Source organism: Malania oleifera, chromosome 7 (assembly GCF_029873635.1).
Source record: "Malania oleifera isolate guangnan ecotype guangnan chromosome 7, ASM2987363v1, whole genome shotgun sequence".
Lineage (NCBI taxonomy): Eukaryota > Viridiplantae > Streptophyta > Magnoliopsida > Santalales > Ximeniaceae > Malania > Malania oleifera.
The window spans coordinates 19,337,683-19,353,983 of record NC_080423.1 but is presented as its reverse complement, the minus strand read 5'-3'; the positions used below and the strand labels follow the sequence as shown (position 1 = coordinate 19,353,983).

Sequence of the window (16,301 nt, the reverse complement as noted above, 5' to 3'; positions counted from 1 at the left end):
CTGCAAATCTGAATATTTTTGTAAGGCACTGATGATGTGGAACTCCAGAAAATATTGGTGACTGAAAAATTTGTTGAATTTATCGTCAAGGTGGAGATTTATTGTTTTTTGTCCCACATTGGTAGAATACTTCCACCTTAGTATAAAAGGTTGTTTTGAATTTTTTATATTATTTGTCCCACATTGGAGAGAAGTGTTTTTTAGACTTGAGCTTTAAGTTATATAAAGAGCTCAACTCTTCATTTGTAAAAGACACCTCAAAGTTGTACTTGGTCAAAAAGTAGTGGATTGATCATCGATGCCTGAAGACGTAGGTAATTCTATATCGAACCTTGTAAATTTCTTGTCCGTTCTTTTTATTACTTTATTATTAGTTTCTGTATTACTTTAATTTCTTTTATATTCAATAGCAATAATTGTAGTATTGGTGTTTTGGCACAAGTAGGGTGCCCGGCACAACAAATAAGAACATTTTATTCCAATTTGCCTATTCTAGCTTGCATCGAGTGGAATTGCTCAAGTAAGAAAAAATATGCTTGAGAGGAATTTGTAACAAGGTATCTTCCTATTGGAAGGGTTCCCCAACATAGGAGAACATCAAGTACTAATGTTTGTTCTCTCTTTTTGAAATTACTTTTCCATTATTGTTTTATTGAGATCATAAGTGAACCACGACTATTACTCAAAACTTCTTATGGGACCAATTTATTAACGTGAAATTTTAATTAGAGGGTGGTTAAGATACTTTCGTGTATAGGCAAGAAAAAAAAAATCTTCCTGATGAGAGTTCGATCTCTAATAAATTTAGTAATGACCCACAAATAAAAAAACGGGAGGCTATCTTTAGGCTTAGATTAGGGAGATTCTTTTCCACTTGTAGACTTGTTTCCTAGGTTGATATGAGAGTTTAATTGTCCATTTTATCACTTCATTTTTTTTTTGGGATGGAAAGTTTCTTTTGATTATCACCATTTGTACACGTGACCTTCTTGAGTTTGTCCTCAAAATCACTCAAATTATCTCCCTTTGTTACAGTAATATTAGATTTAATCTCTATAGTCCTTTTAACTAGACAAATTAGTAAATAATAATAAAATTTGAAGACAACTCATAAAATTATTCAACCATTTAATTAAAAATGTAAGGTTTCAACTTTGGGAAAGAGAGATAGAAATTTAGAAATTGGATTGACTATTCTCTTTGCATCGTCCTCACTTGACAACTAGATAATTTCACAAAGCATACCAATGAACCCAAAAAAAAAAAATAAAAAAAAATCCTCTTAGCTCTTATATAAATAGTATGTTTACTTAAAATAACATAAGTACACAATTAACTTACTATTTAAATCATAAAAAAAAAAGCATGAAAACTTTGTAAAGTATGTTCTTCCAACAAATCATATAGTTCTAACTTGTCTTTAAAAAACTATAAGTATAGTAATTATAATATGTGCATTTGGTATGATCATAATAATTTATTGTTATTTCTTTTAAATATATAGATTTATTTTTTTGTGATTTGAATCAAATTTTCTCAATTTATTTTGCCAAAGATCACATCATGCGAACTAAAATAATGGGACCCATTTAAAATAATACTCGTCTCTATTTGCACAACACATGCTTGGTGGGAATTGAAATAAAATGAATTTAGAATACTTTACTTTTATTGCATCTTTTAAATCTCGATATCATAGTCAATATTAATAATTGTCTTCCATAATTACAGGATGGATAGAAGAAATTCTTGACAACCATATTTGTTACGTTTAGATTTGTATCTAAATTTAATTGACAACAACATATAATTTCATCAAAACCTAACTATTGTAGGATCCACTCAATTTAGGAAGTTAGGTGAAAAGACCATTTTTTTAAGATCTAACAACTTAGCAAAAAGATTAAAACTATAGTCAGCCTTCAAAGGAATTATAATAAGGTTTTCAATGGGATACCTTAATAATTTCTATATATCTTAAATTTTCCTAGTAAAAATTTAGGCTTGAATCTAAGAATGGGATGAGAAGGAATCACCTCTTATTATCATTTATAAAATTTAAACATTATTAAAGTTTTGTAGGGTTTAGGGACGAGGTTCAACATAATAAAAAATTATAAATTCATAATTTTATTACCGTTTTGTATTTTATTTGCAATTTGATGAATTAATTAATATGTTATTTTGATTTGATGCATAACCTTTTGGGTTTAAATTTTATTTATTAAAAATATAAATATAATTATGGATGATAAACAGTTTCACAGATAGTATTTTGTAGCACTGCTTTTCATATCTGCACTTGTAAATATTTCTTTTCAGTATTTTTCTAGTCCTCTATTCTTACAAATATAGTTGATTTATTGCTCAAAATTATTTTTAAATAAAAAATTTAAGAGCAAAAATTATGTGCTTTATGCGACAGGAGATTCACACCATGCAATAAAAACAAAACAATGGTTGTGAAAAATAATTTTTGTTTTTAATTAATTACAAATTAATATTTTTGTTTTTAAATAATTACAAAAATGCACTCATTTTTTTTTTTTGATTTTTGAACATTTATGTCAGAATATTAAAAAAAATTCTAAAAGATATTTTTTGGTTTTTCTATACAAATAGATTAAAAAAAGAAAAAAAAAAGTAAAGTTTTTTTATAACTCTTTGATTTTTTTTTTTTAAAATTCACAATTGGACAAGCCCCGATATTTTATTAAAAATTATTTAAAAAATGTTAAATTTTCACCTACATTATTTCATTTGAATTGTAACACACATTCTAAAAGAGTTGATAAGTGTGAAATATAATTAAAGAGATAGGAAGTTAAAGAAAGAAAAAAATTAGAAGTTCGAGTTTTAGAGAGATTTTTTTAAAACTTGTTTAATTGAGAAAATTATTTTCATTTTTCAATATTTGGATTTTCAAGTAATTACAAATTTCACATTATTTTTCACATTTATACTTTTTATTTAGAAAATCTAAAAAATTAAAAATATATTTATAATTTTTATACAAATTACAAGATAAAAATAAAATCAAAATAATATAACTATTTAAGAACTAAAAATAGAATAGAATTTGATTTTACAAATATTTTAAATTTTAGTATGGAAAAATAGTAAAATATCTATTTTCAAAAAGACATTTATTTTTCACCTACCTCATTATAACCATCATCATACTCACTCTAGAAAGAGTTGATGTTAAACCATAATTCAAGAAAAAAAAATAATAATAATAATAATAATAATTATCGTGATAATGGTGACAATAATTAACAATAATAATACGGTGTGACTTTTTAATTGGGAACAAAAAAATTTAATAGAAAAAAGTAGTTCCAAACATCAATTTACCAAACAATTATTCAGTATTTTCGTGACATTTTTCTTGATCTAAATCGATGAAGTCAAGAGCTTTAATTTTTAATTTTGAGAATAAATTTAAAAATAGCTCACTAAGTGTATTTTTGTTAAAAATAAAGATAATAAATCTCTTATTTTATTTTAATTTTAAAAATAAGAATATTAAACTTTAGAGTTGAATTTTAGTAGTCGTGGAGTTTGAGAAAATTATTTTTATTTTTTATTTATTGAATTATTAAATAACAAAAAATATCATTATTTTTAAATTTTAATATTCATGTAAGTAATTTCAAAAATAATTAATTTTTTTCTATGACAGAAAAAGCAACAAAATAAATCAAATTTATAATTTTTTAAAAATAAAAAAATTAAAACTATTTATGCACAAGGATTTTAAATTTTAGTATTAAGGGAGGGAAAAAAAATAGTAAAATATCTTAGCCCAATTCTTAATTTGGGCTTTAAATTTAAATTGACAATTGACAGTTCAGCACCGCTGGAAACAGTGACTGACAGCGCAATTGTCCATTATAATAAATATATGACATAACAAGTGGGCCCCACTAACACATGCATGCATATGCTCCTATGCGGTGACTTATGACCCGTGAACCGGCGCCTGTCGGATCCAACGGTGTTGCCGTTGTGAGTTGTGATACGGATCCTAAGTGGGTACCCCTAAGAAGAATCGTTTGCTCATGATTTGCTGATGAACTATTTGGAGAAAAAGATATTACTTTTACTTCATAAATTATAAATTTAACTAAAATGTCTATTAGCATAAATATTTATTTTTATAGGCTGGAAAAAAATAATTTATATATTTAATTGGCATTATATATTTTTAATAATTAAAAATAAATAATATTTCCATTGATTTAAAATTTTAATTTTAATTTTATTAATAATTTTAAATACAATAATAGTGATTATAGTATAAGCATTGCAGTCTAAAAGTCAATATACTGAAAATAATTTAATTAAAAAAAAAAAGATTTTCATAAGAGTGGAATCTTATTCATAGGGTTTGCGAGAATTTTTTATTTCTAAAAATATGAACATGCACATTAGGTAAGACTTTTATCTTAAAAATTAAAAATCTAACTACTAACAATTGAATTAAATTTAATAGAGTCAACCTCAAATTGTAAGAATTTGTTGTCCAAACAAGTTTGATCGAATTTGAATTAATTTTTAAGTATATATATATTTATTTGAATTGAATCAAGTTCAAATATTTTAATATGTAAATTCAATTGAAATTGAATATATTTGTAGTGATTGGAATTTTATTTGGGACTAATTGAATTTTATATTTTTTTATACTATAATATTATTTTATAGTATTTTTATATTAATATATAATTAAATAAAAATTAAGTCGGTTAAATTTAAATATTTAAAATTGATAATTTAAATTGGAATTTAATAATTATATATATATATATATATAATAAATCGAGTAGGGGTTAAATTTGAAGCTCAATATTTGGGAATGTAATAATGGAAATATGGAATTCGAATGTGTCCCACTGTAAAAAGATATTTGAATATCCCTTAACGAACGCTCTCTCTCTCTCTCACGAAATCTTCGCGATAAATTGCAACAATTTCTGATCTCTTCACGCGGACGACATTATGAATGAGCCCCCCTTCTTCATTACGCGTTTTCTCTCTCCCTCTCTCATCCTCCCTCTCTCATCTGTGTGTATTTCTCTCACCTCCACGCTAAAACTGTGAGCTAGTGAGAGAGCCGAGCTGTCCGCAAAAAGACCAAGGACTGACAGGCTGTAATGTACGAAGGAGAGAGAGAGAGATGGAGCCAGTGGCAAGTGAGCAGGATTTTACTAAGATCCCATGTTCTGTCTTCTCTCTCTCTCTAAAAACTCTATACTTCTCTCTCTAAAACCTGACTTTCTCTCTCTAAGCCACACCAACTCCGGTGGGGGCAGGAGCGGAGAGCCCAATGAAGCCTCCACCCCACTTGGGTCCCACTCACTAACTTTTCCACTACCCATACATTTCCCCCTCTCCCTCCCTCTCTCTCTTTCTCTCTACTGGTGAATGATTCCCTGACGCCACATTGCCATTGATCAGCCCCGGCAGGAGTACGCACAGGGGAGACGGGCTTCTGAAGGAATCGGTTCAATCGAATACCAAGCAAAGCCCCTTTTGTGCTTTCTTTTATTTTTTCTAATCTGCGCTATTCTTCGATTGTGGTCCTTTTCTTCATGTGGGGTTTGTGGGTGGTCTAGTGATTACTCTCAAGCGGTGCGTACAGCACAGAGTTGGCTTCCTTGAGGGGGATTCCAGTTGATCGGACTCGTTGGGGGATAAATTTCTGAGGTGGGTCGCTTGATTTGGAGGGCTGCGTTGTGTGCTGTGTGTTGTTTTGATTTCGATGGCGACGGGAGGTCGGCTCATCGCGGGCTCTCACAATCGGAACGAGTTCGTGCTTATCAATGCTGATGAGACTACTGGAAACGTAAGTGTAAGGCCTTCCATTTTGATTCGAACTTTGATTTTGAAGATACCCATTATGTTATTGTTATACCCCCGAAACGGGTTTTGGCAGAAATCCCAAGAAAAAAAAAAAGGGTTTCTGGTGATGGTCTTGCCCGATCGAAACATTTGAGTGATGGATTTAGGAGTGTGATGATTGCTCAATGTGGTTTTTCTTTTTCGTTTTCTTTTTGATTGAGTGATTATTTTTTAGCTGCGCTACTCGCGTTTGTTCAGATATTTTTGATGAATATATTTTTGATTTTTTTCAGTTGAATTTATGTTGATTCAGCGGCGAAGTAATCGATGCATCCAAATCTTATCTTGATCTGTTTTTTTTTTTTTTAGCTTTCTGACATGTGATCCTGTTAGGATCTGTAAGCGAGTTTTTGATTCTGAGTTTTGCTGAATACCCCTATCAGCTCCCAAATGCTGAAATCTCTGTGAAACTACAGGTATGCTAAGAAGAAGTTGTACAACAAGGCAAGTTGTGGAAAATATTGATCGATCTAACTATAAGTTGGCAAGTAAACCATTGTTGATGATTTGTTTTGAGATCCAGATACAAGTATGCTACACTGTAGTCCAGTAGAACAAGAAGACCCTACAGCTGCTGCTGTGAGAGAGAGAGTGCGAGAGAGAGAGAGAGAGAGAGAGGAGCATATGTTTAAGAAGAAAATGAACTATTGTAAACATTGAAGTAATTTTTTGTGAAATGTTAATGGTTGCACGAATTTCACTGGGAATTTCCAATCTCATCTTGGATTACATTAGCTTGTGTTAAAATTAATTAAATGAAATTATTCTTTCCAGGGATATGGCAAGCTTATATTATGCTGATTCAATACTTAAATTTAGTTCCTATGCTATGTTCTGACAGCATTTCTTATGATTTTTTGCTTTTCACAGATCAAATCTGTGCAAGAATTAAGTGGGCAAATCTGTCAAATTTGTGGGGATGAGGTGGAGTTAACGGTGGATGGAGAGCTATTCGTTGCTTGCAACGAATGTGCTTTCCCCGTTTGCAGGACTTGCTATGAATATGAAAGAAGAGAGGGAAGTCAGGCTTGCCCCCAGTGCAAAACCAGATACAAGCGCATCAAAGGTTCACTGTGCTGCATTTTTTAATTTGTGTTTGTTGAAAACCCACTCAAATTTGTGCATCGTCTCTGATGAGAAATATACTTGGCAGGTAGTCCTAGGGTTGAAGGTGATGAGGAAGAGGATGACATTGATGACTTGGAGAATGAATTTGATTATGGGAACCTTGATGCCTCAGTCTCTCAACAGGGTATGGAGGCAATGCACTCTGCATGCCTTGACAACGGGAACACATATGGAATCCCCAAATACTCAAAGTTGGATTCTTCTGCCCCTAGTTCCGAGATACCTCTATTGACCTATGGCCAAGAGGTGAATCTTTGCATTCTCTCTCTCTCTCTCTCTCTCTTTGTCTGTGTGTGTGTGTAACACAGAGACACACATGTGAAATGGTGTGTGCTTTTTTCCCAGGGAGCTAATGTGCATGTATAATTGCAATGGATTGATTATAATGTGGATTTTCCTTTTTTAGGATGTGCAAATTTCCTCTGATCAGCATGCTCTTATTGTTCCTCCATTTATTGATCAAAGAAACAGAGGACATTCAACAGTTTTTTCTGATCCATCCATTGCCTGTAAGTCTTTTTGATGTGCTCGTTGTGCATCCTTTTTCTTATAGTAGTACAGATACCTACATTTTATAGCACGCTCAATGCTTTCAATGTTATATAGTGCATCCTAGACCAATGGTACCTAAGAAAGACATAGCAATCTATGGGTATGGGAGTGTGGCATGGAAGGATCGAATGGAGGACTGGAGGAAAAGGCAGAATGACAAACTTCAGGTTGTAAAGCACCAAGGAGAAAATGATGGTGGTAACTTTAATGGAGATGATCTCGATGATCCTGACTTGCCAATGTAAGTAATAATTTATTTACTTTTCTTTCCACATATTCCTAGATAATATTATATGTTCATTTTTGTATGACTTTCTAGCAAAGCCATGTTCAGTAATCTACTTCCAGATTAAGAAAAATTTAGAGGGCCACTGAAAAGAAACAACTGTTTATCTGTAATGTCCTATTGAACATGTTATCCTACAAGAGAATGGATCTTGTTTTATAACTTATAAGTTCTTTTTTCCTGAACTATAGAATGAGGCATCAAGCCGCATCGCAACATGATAAATTAATGAAAATGGAGGCAATTAAAATGCTTAGATGCTTTCAATTTTTAGCCTTGGCCAACTTGGCAAAGCTTATGCAACCTCCATAGCAAAATCCGAGGTTTAACCAGCTTAGGTTAGGAGAGAGAGGGAGGAAGGAAGGGATATCACCTGATAGTCAGTAGTGGAACTCATTCTTCCAAGCCCAAAGGCCCCTCCCTCTGAAAAAGGACATCATTGTAAAAGAAACCTTTTGGGAGTATCACATCACATGCCTTTGCCTATTCAAGAAATGCAATTTTTATTCAGGAACCAACCAAAAATAATAAATAAATACTTAAATTTCATTTCTATAGGGGGAAAATTTAGTTGTCATGCCTGCACATTGCCTATTTTCATGCTTTGCCAAAAAAAAAAGAGGCACTTTTATGGCGTTGGATTACTTGGTCTTCTTTTGCTCAAATTGGTTTCACTTGGTCTTCTTTTGCTCAACCCCAAAATAATGGTTAGCTGCTATCCCATTTAATAGCGTGTCTGCAGCAAATCCAGTTGTCATATTGAAGTGATATATACATGTCGATGAGATTTGTTTTTATAATTGGATGTGGGGCATGTTGAACCTTTATTGATCATCCACATCTTGGAATTGAATGCGATTAAGCTCCATGAGTTCAATTTTTGCTTGAATATGTGTGTGTATATATATATATATATATATATATATATATATATTTTGAGATATGAGAATTTTCTTGACATTTGTGTGGCTGTGCCTCATTTTTGTTCCTTGTTTACTCCTAATGTCTGTTTTTCTTTCTTCTAAGCTTATCATGCTGGTAAGAAGTTCCCAAGCAAGATTTTTTACATGCTATATTTCTTACTATATTACATGCACTCTCTTCAATAGAATGATTCACAACATTCATACATTCCTTGAACTCGCAAATTTTTATTTTTGGTTTGGCATGAGTAGAGGATGATGAAGTGAATTTGAAAATGAATCTCATTGAATGAATCTTGCTATGTTGTTTGTATATTTTTTGAATCTTATTTACATGTTTACCTATTGTTTTTATCAGGATGGATGAAGGCAGGCAGCCACTTTCAAGAAAGCTACCCATTCCTTCAAGCAAGATAAACCCATACAGATTAATAATTATACTCCGGCTGATAATCCTTGGCTTCTTTTTTCATTATAGACTTCTCCATCCAGTTTATGATGCATATGGCCTGTGGATGACATCTGTTATATGCGAAATATGGTTTGCCGTGTCATGGATTCTTGATCAGTTCCCAAAGTGGTACCCTATAGAGCGAGAAACATACCTCGATCGTCTATCACTGAGGTATAAATTGCCAATACATTTAGTGTGATTCACTTACACACGCACACACACACACACACACACACACACACACACAAAAGAAGTGTGATTCATTTGTATTGATAGGATGGGTTCAAGCCCATGCAAGCTTTGGGTCCTCACCTTATACTTTTTTAAATCTTTGTAATTTTATGGCAATTTTAAATATGATACCTCATCAATTTCCCCCTAAATTATCAGGTATGAAAAAGAAGGGAAACCATCTGAGTTAGCCAAGATAGATGTCTTTGTGAGTACGGTGGATCCTATGAAAGAACCTCCACTGATTACCGCAAACACTGTGCTATCCATCCTTGCTGTAGATTACCCAGTTGATAAAGTTGCATGCTATGTCTCAGACGATGGTGCTGCCATGCTTACCTTTGAAGCTCTTTCTGAGACATCCGAATTTGCCAGGAAATGGGTTCCTTTCTGCAAGAAGTTCAATATTGAGCCCCGGGCTCCAGAGTGGTATTTTTCTCAAAAGATTGACTATCTGAGAAACAAAGTTCATCCAGCATTTGTAAGGGAACGGCGTGCCATGAAGGTTTGTTAACCTTCTCTTTGTATTTGTTCAGATATCGTTTGATGTTTCAAATACTGCCCGAGTAAGTCAATAAATGTGAAAATACTTCTAGACTTCATCTACACTTTATAAGTTTATTTTTGTCTCAGATTGATCAAATCTAAGGTGGCAAATCTCTGAGCATTTTATCCTTGTGATTATCTGCTCTTCCGGTACCTGGAAAGTCTTTGTTTTTTTTTTGATTTCACTGTTTTATGGGCACAGAGAGAATATGAAGAATTTAAAGTGAGGATAAATGGGTTGGTTGCTATGGCACAAAAGGTTCCTGAGGAAGGATGGACAATGCAGGATGGAACTCCATGGCCTGGGAACAATGTACGAGACCATCCTGGCATGATACAGGTGAGATGATATTTATTCCCACATGATGGAAAATCTTGATATCTGTGGTGTAAAATGCTTGTGATTTTTGAAAGAACAGGCAAAGCATTACATTTTGAATGAATGCTTTATATGAAGATGGTGTTTGACTCACATCACAAAGCATTACATTTTGAATGAATGCTTTATATGAAGATAGTGTTTGGCTCACATCCTGCCTTCTTTTTTGCTCCATATTTACTCTGGAGACTGATATCTTCCTGTTTTGACTCTGTTTGTGTGTGTGTGCGTGCGCGTGAGAGAGAGGGAGAGTAGCCCCAGCTTGAATCGTGAAGTTATCTTTGATTTACACATCAGCTAGCATAACATACACCTGCTTGCATCATTCAAAACCATTTTTATCTCACATGTTAAGTACATGCTCGCTCGTCATGATGAATACCCACCCCACGTGATTGCATTATGAAGCTTGAGAGAGAGAGAGAGACTAGCACCAGTTTGCGTCATGAAGCTATTTTTAAGTTGCATGTCATATAACATAAAATACACATGATTGCATCAGAATCATTTTTGTGTTGCATGTTAATTATATGCTCCTCATAAGGAATACCCTCTTCCTGACTTGATTCCACTGTGAAGCTGTTTTTCTGTTGCATCCTATATGTATGTTGTGCAAATAGACCCACATGATTGCGTTGCATCATTAAATCCGTTTTTCTGCAGTTTTTCTACCATGCCACCTGGGCAGGTACTTGTTCATGTTATCAGGGTATTCTGACATGTTACTGTGTTACAGGTATTCCTTGGCCAGAGTGGCGTTCGGGATGTTGAAGGACATGAGTTACCTCAGCTGGTTTATGTTTCTCGTGAAAAGAGGCCAGGGTTTGAGCACCATAAAAAAGCTGGGGCCATGAATTCTTTGGTAAAGCTTTTATCCCTCATTTCAATAATGCCTCCAGGGCAATCATACTGATTTTTGTTTCAAGCTCTTTCTAATCAACTTCACTGTGCAAAATTTATTGAATTCTTTCTTCATCATATTTGCAAGATGCGGGTTTCGGCAGTTATCTCAAATGCTCCATATCTTTTGAATGTTGACTGTGATCACTATATCAACAACTGCAAAGCACTTCGAGAAGCTATGTGTTTCATGATGGACCCTACCTTGGGGAAGAAAATTTGTTATGTGCAATTTCCTCAAAGATTTGATGGAATTGATCGTCATGATAGATATTCAAACCGGAATGTTGTCTTCTTCGATGTATGTTTATGCTTCTCCTTTGTTTTGATTTGTTCATCTTTTTTTTCTATCACTGGGAGAGCTAATTGCCCAACTGAAAACAGATCAACATGAAAGGGTTGGATGGTATACAAGGACCAATATATGTTGGAACAGGGTGTGTATTCAGAAGGCAAGCACTCTATGGATTTGATGCCCCTGTTACGAAGAAGCCACCGGGCAAGACATGCAATTGTTGGCCAAAATGGTGCTGCTGCTTGTGTTGTGGGCCTAGAAAGAACAAGAAAGTAAGCTTAAAGAAAGGGAATAAGAAAATAAAGCATAGGGAGGCTTCAAAGCAGATACATGCACTTGAAAATATTGAGAAGGGAATTGATGGTAAGGATTTTCTTTGAAGGCATTTCGTTACTGTGCCCTTTTCTTTTCCTGCTGAGCTGAAATTTATTATTTTCTAGTTGTGTTAAGATTTATATGTTAGTGGAGAACCCATTCACAAAAGACTAAATTTTGTTGGTATTGCAGAAGCAAATGCTGAGAAATCATCCAACACATCCCAAATAAATTTGGAGAAGAAGTTTGGGCAGTCTGCTGTCTTTGTAGCCTCCACTCTTTTGGAGAATGGTGGAGTTCCCAAGGAAGTCAGTTCTTCATCACTTTTGAAGGAAGCCATCCATGTTATTAGCTGTGGTTATGAAGATAAAACAGAATGGGGAAAAGAGGTATCTGAATTTGGGATAAAATTATTATTTGCAGGATGTACAATCTATTGATTTCTTAATCCTTAATTTTTAATATACTTGTGCCAGGTTGGTTGGATATATGGTTCTGTGACAGAGGATATTCTGACAGGGTTCAAGATGCACTGCCATGGCTGGCGGTCTGTGTACTGCATACCCAAGCGCCCTGCATTTAAGGGCTCTGCTCCCATCAACCTTTCTGATCGTTTGCACCAGGTTCTTCGGTGGGCTCTTGGATCTGTAGAAATTTTTTTGAGCAAACACTGTCCTATATGGTATGGTTATGGATGTGGTTTGAAATGGCTGGAGCGATTTTCCTATATAAACTCAGTTGTTTACCCTTGGACATCCATTCCCTTGATTGCTTACTGTACATTGCCGGCCATCTGCCTTCTCACTGGGAAGTTTATCGTCCCTGAGGTATGCACAATTTCATGATGTGAACTGATGTTTATACCTCACCTTCATGATGTTATGAATGTCATTTTCCTGTGAAGAAACTTACTCTTTTTAGGGATGTACATACTTCGTTATGGGTATGCACATTGTGAACATCCTTGAGTGTCAACATAGTGAAAAATACAAAAAGGAATTACTTATTTTCTTGTGCTTACAAATAACCTTCATAAATGATATTTGAATTATTATGTTATGAAAGCAAAATGGAAATTATGGTAAAAAAAAAAATCCAAAATGGAGTTATTTATTTTCTCGGGCTTACGAATAACCTTCGTATATGATATTTGACTTATAATGTTAATAAAACAAAAGTAGAAATGGTTCTTGCATGGAACTTTGTAAATATTGAATTAGGTTGATTTGTAATGAAGGAGAATCTTGTGATACAGGGCATCATGCCCTTTGCAATGGGTAAAACCTAAAACTTAGCTCCTAGTAATCGAATCCCAATAACTGATTATAGCTACACACTCGTAGGTTTAATTACTTGTGAGTGAAGGACCCTACTTGTTTCCAAAAATAGAATACCTAAATTACCTACAAAAATGAAAATCAATTAAATTACACTATGTCCTAGCTGTGTTTATTTAATCCTGGATGCCGGAAATTAGACCTTCAAGTTTGTTTCACGTATTATTTCACTCTTCCCTCGATTTAAACTTAAAAAAGCACGAGAACAAATTTTGAACGCCCAAAAATCAAGAACCAAAAATGCATGTCGGACTGTAGCATATATTGCAGTTAAGAAATTTGCAAGCGTCGGGATAAAGTAGGGGTTTTGATTTTAGGGAGCGGGATAGAATTGGGTGTCAATTGACAAAGTAGGGGTTTTGGATGGGGCTTGGCTGATGATATTAGGGCTTGACATGGAAGAACAATGGGAAATGAGGTTTTGATTGAAATTGGGCTTGTTTGTAGTCTTGAGTCAGAGTTGTATGGGAAATAGGCGATGGCTTGGGTCATAGTGTTGCTGGTGATGTCAATCAAAGATTAGGTCACCATGTTGGATTTTGGTGGAGCTAATTGCCTTTCTTCTTTATTTTTGAGTGGGGCCTGGAGGGGTGAGAATAGAAAAAGTAGCTTTATTAGGAGAGAGGAGTGCAAGGAGGATAGGGGACGTCCTAAGAGAAAGCAGAAACAAAGTAAACCACCCCTCCAATTACACTGCAAACAGTCAAAGAAATGCTCAGGGATCATGTGAAGAACAAGCCCAAAGAAAACCTAGGGAAAACCACTTAATCCGAAAGCATACGGACGAGTAGACATATCCTAAAAAGGCCTTTCATTCCTTTCGATCCACAACACCCAAAGTACTGCAAGTGCAGGCCAAGCACAATGACACTGATCTTTCTTTTGTGTTATTAAGTAGTGATTGTGGTGATGGACGATGGTGCCAGGGTAATGATGAGCAGAACCTGCTCTGATTCTGATTCATGCTAGAGACATGTGCCTGATCTGACACAATTGGAAAGACCCAAAACTCAATTCATTTTAATCAATTCCCCTAATCAAATATTGATTACGGCTACATATCTACTGGTCTAATTACTTAACGAGGAAAGGGAAAGCCTTAAATTCTCATTTCCAAAACTAAGACACCCTGAAATACTTATAAAATTATTTTAAAAAACCAGTAAAAAAAAAAAGTTTAACACTAGCAACTTACCTAAATGCTTTAAAATTTGAGCATTTGGGCTTGCTTTGCATATTGCTTCACCTTAACTGTATGAAACTGAAATATGATTGTTGTCTAAGATATGCAATAGTGCTAAGGCTGGGAATATTTGATTGTCAAGTTCTAGTTGAGTTGTATTTGCTAAATCTCTTCTTGTAGCCTAAAAAGTTAAAATTTTACACCAAGTCACATCAATTTTAACCATTCTAGTATATCATGTTTGGCTGAGCTTGGCCTATGGGATATGGATTTGGATTTAACTTCTGGTTGATCTTATTCTTTGTAATGTTTAAATATTTGATTGCTTGTTATATGTATGATAATTGGGTGGGTATTGGAGGCTCTCATTTCAATGAGTATCTACCTTCAGTGTATGTTCTATTTTATGGACGGCACTGATTTACAGTCTGGCTAGAGCATATTGATGTATTTTCTGTTAATTCTAATCCAAGGACCATTACCCCTGATGAATCTGGGGTTGGTGGTTTGTGGTCTTGCATCTGGATGTATGGAATTTGTGTTTGGGTAAAAGTTGAAAATATTATATCCATCATATCCTTGGTAGTGCTCTTCTTTTTGTGGCGTATTGCCATTCTAGTTATAAGCTAGGCATGTGGCTTACAAAGAACGTGTAATTTCTATGTTCCAGATTAGCAACTATGCCAGCCTTGTGTTCATGGCCCTCTTTATATCCATAGCTGCAACTGGTATCCTCGAGATGCAGTGGGGTGGCGTTGGAATAGATGACTGGTGGAGAAACGAGCAGTTCTGGGTGATTGGGGGCGCTTCGTCTCACTTTTTTGCCCTCCTCCAAGGTTTACTCAAGGTTTTGGCAGGAGTCAATACAAATTTCACTGTTACCTCCAAAGGAGGAGATGATGGGGACTTTTCTGAGCTTTACATTTTCAAATGGACATCGTTGTTAATCCCTCCCACAACGCTACTGATAATAAACATTGTTGGAGTTGTGGTTGGAATCTCAGATGCAGTCAATAATGGTTATGATTCATGGGGCCCCCTGTTTGGCAGGCTCTTCTTTGCCTTCTGGGTTATCGTCCACCTCTACCCTTTCCTCAAAGGATTAATTGGCAAACAGGAGAGGGTGCCGACAATTATTGTCGTTTGGTCGATTCTACTCGCCTCAATCCTCACTCTTATGTGGGTCCGTGTCAACCCATTTGTCTCCAGAGATGGGCCTGTGCTTGAAGTTTGCGGGTTGAATTGCGACTAAGATTCAGGAATAAAGCTTTGAATTAGTTTTGATCACATTTTGCAACCATGGTTGTGAAGTTGCAAGAGGTTCGTTCTTTGGCCCAGATGCGTGGTGGAGAATATTAGATGATATTAGAACGCTTCTTCATTGTGAAAAGTAATTTAGGCACATAATTCTTTGTGGGGGAGGGGTTGTGGGAAGGTGGTGTCAGGAAAATCTGTAATTGGGGGATGTGTAGATAAAAAGAATTGGGAACTGGAACATTTATATTTGTTCTCTGAGGGGCTTCTTTCATTCTTTTATTGCATTATACTGGAGGTTTTTGTGGGGTTTTGACCACCTGTATTGTCAATACAATATTACATTATAATTTATCCCTTTTGAAAAATGGGGTTTCAATTTTCAGAGAAGTGGAGAGGTCTGCATCTTGCTCTCTTCTGGACTCAATCTACTTTGGAGCCTGCACTTCTCACTGTTTTGGTATCATTTCATTTTGAAATGGGATGCATGCATGCCTACTTTTATTTGGGTGTTTTTTTTTTCCTGATCTTGTTTGGTTTGATGGAAAGTAGATGAGCCTTCCACCTTGTCTCAGACTCCAAGCCTTCTGAATTCTGATGCTGTCCCTAAG

At 34.6% G+C, this 16,301-nt stretch overlaps 1 protein-coding gene across 2 annotated transcripts; it reads left to right on the top strand.

Annotated features, from left to right (window-relative positions):
• The first annotated feature begins 4,992 nt into the window (after positions 1-4,992).
• LOC131160303 (cellulose synthase A catalytic subunit 2 [UDP-forming]-like) lies at positions 4,993-16,080 on the top strand. 2 transcript variants are annotated; one of them, XM_058115835.1, is made up of 14 exons: positions 4,993-5,857; positions 6,778-6,973; positions 7,061-7,281; positions 7,442-7,544; positions 7,642-7,828; positions 9,155-9,421; positions 9,641-9,986; positions 10,230-10,367; positions 11,143-11,268; positions 11,395-11,607; positions 11,691-11,964; positions 12,109-12,305; positions 12,393-12,743; positions 15,107-16,080. In XM_058115835.1, exons 1-14 carry the CDS (start codon positions 5,768-5,770, stop codon positions 15,686-15,688), a joined length of 3,291 nt encoding a protein of 1,096 aa, XP_057971818.1. In that variant the 5' UTR covers positions 4,993-5,767; the 3' UTR covers positions 15,689-16,080. The 2 variants fall into 2 exon arrangements, with proteins under 2 accessions (XP_057971818.1, XP_057971819.1); XM_058115836.1 differs by having other exon boundaries at positions 5,031-5,851.
• The last annotated feature ends 221 nt before the right edge of the window (positions 16,081-16,301 follow it).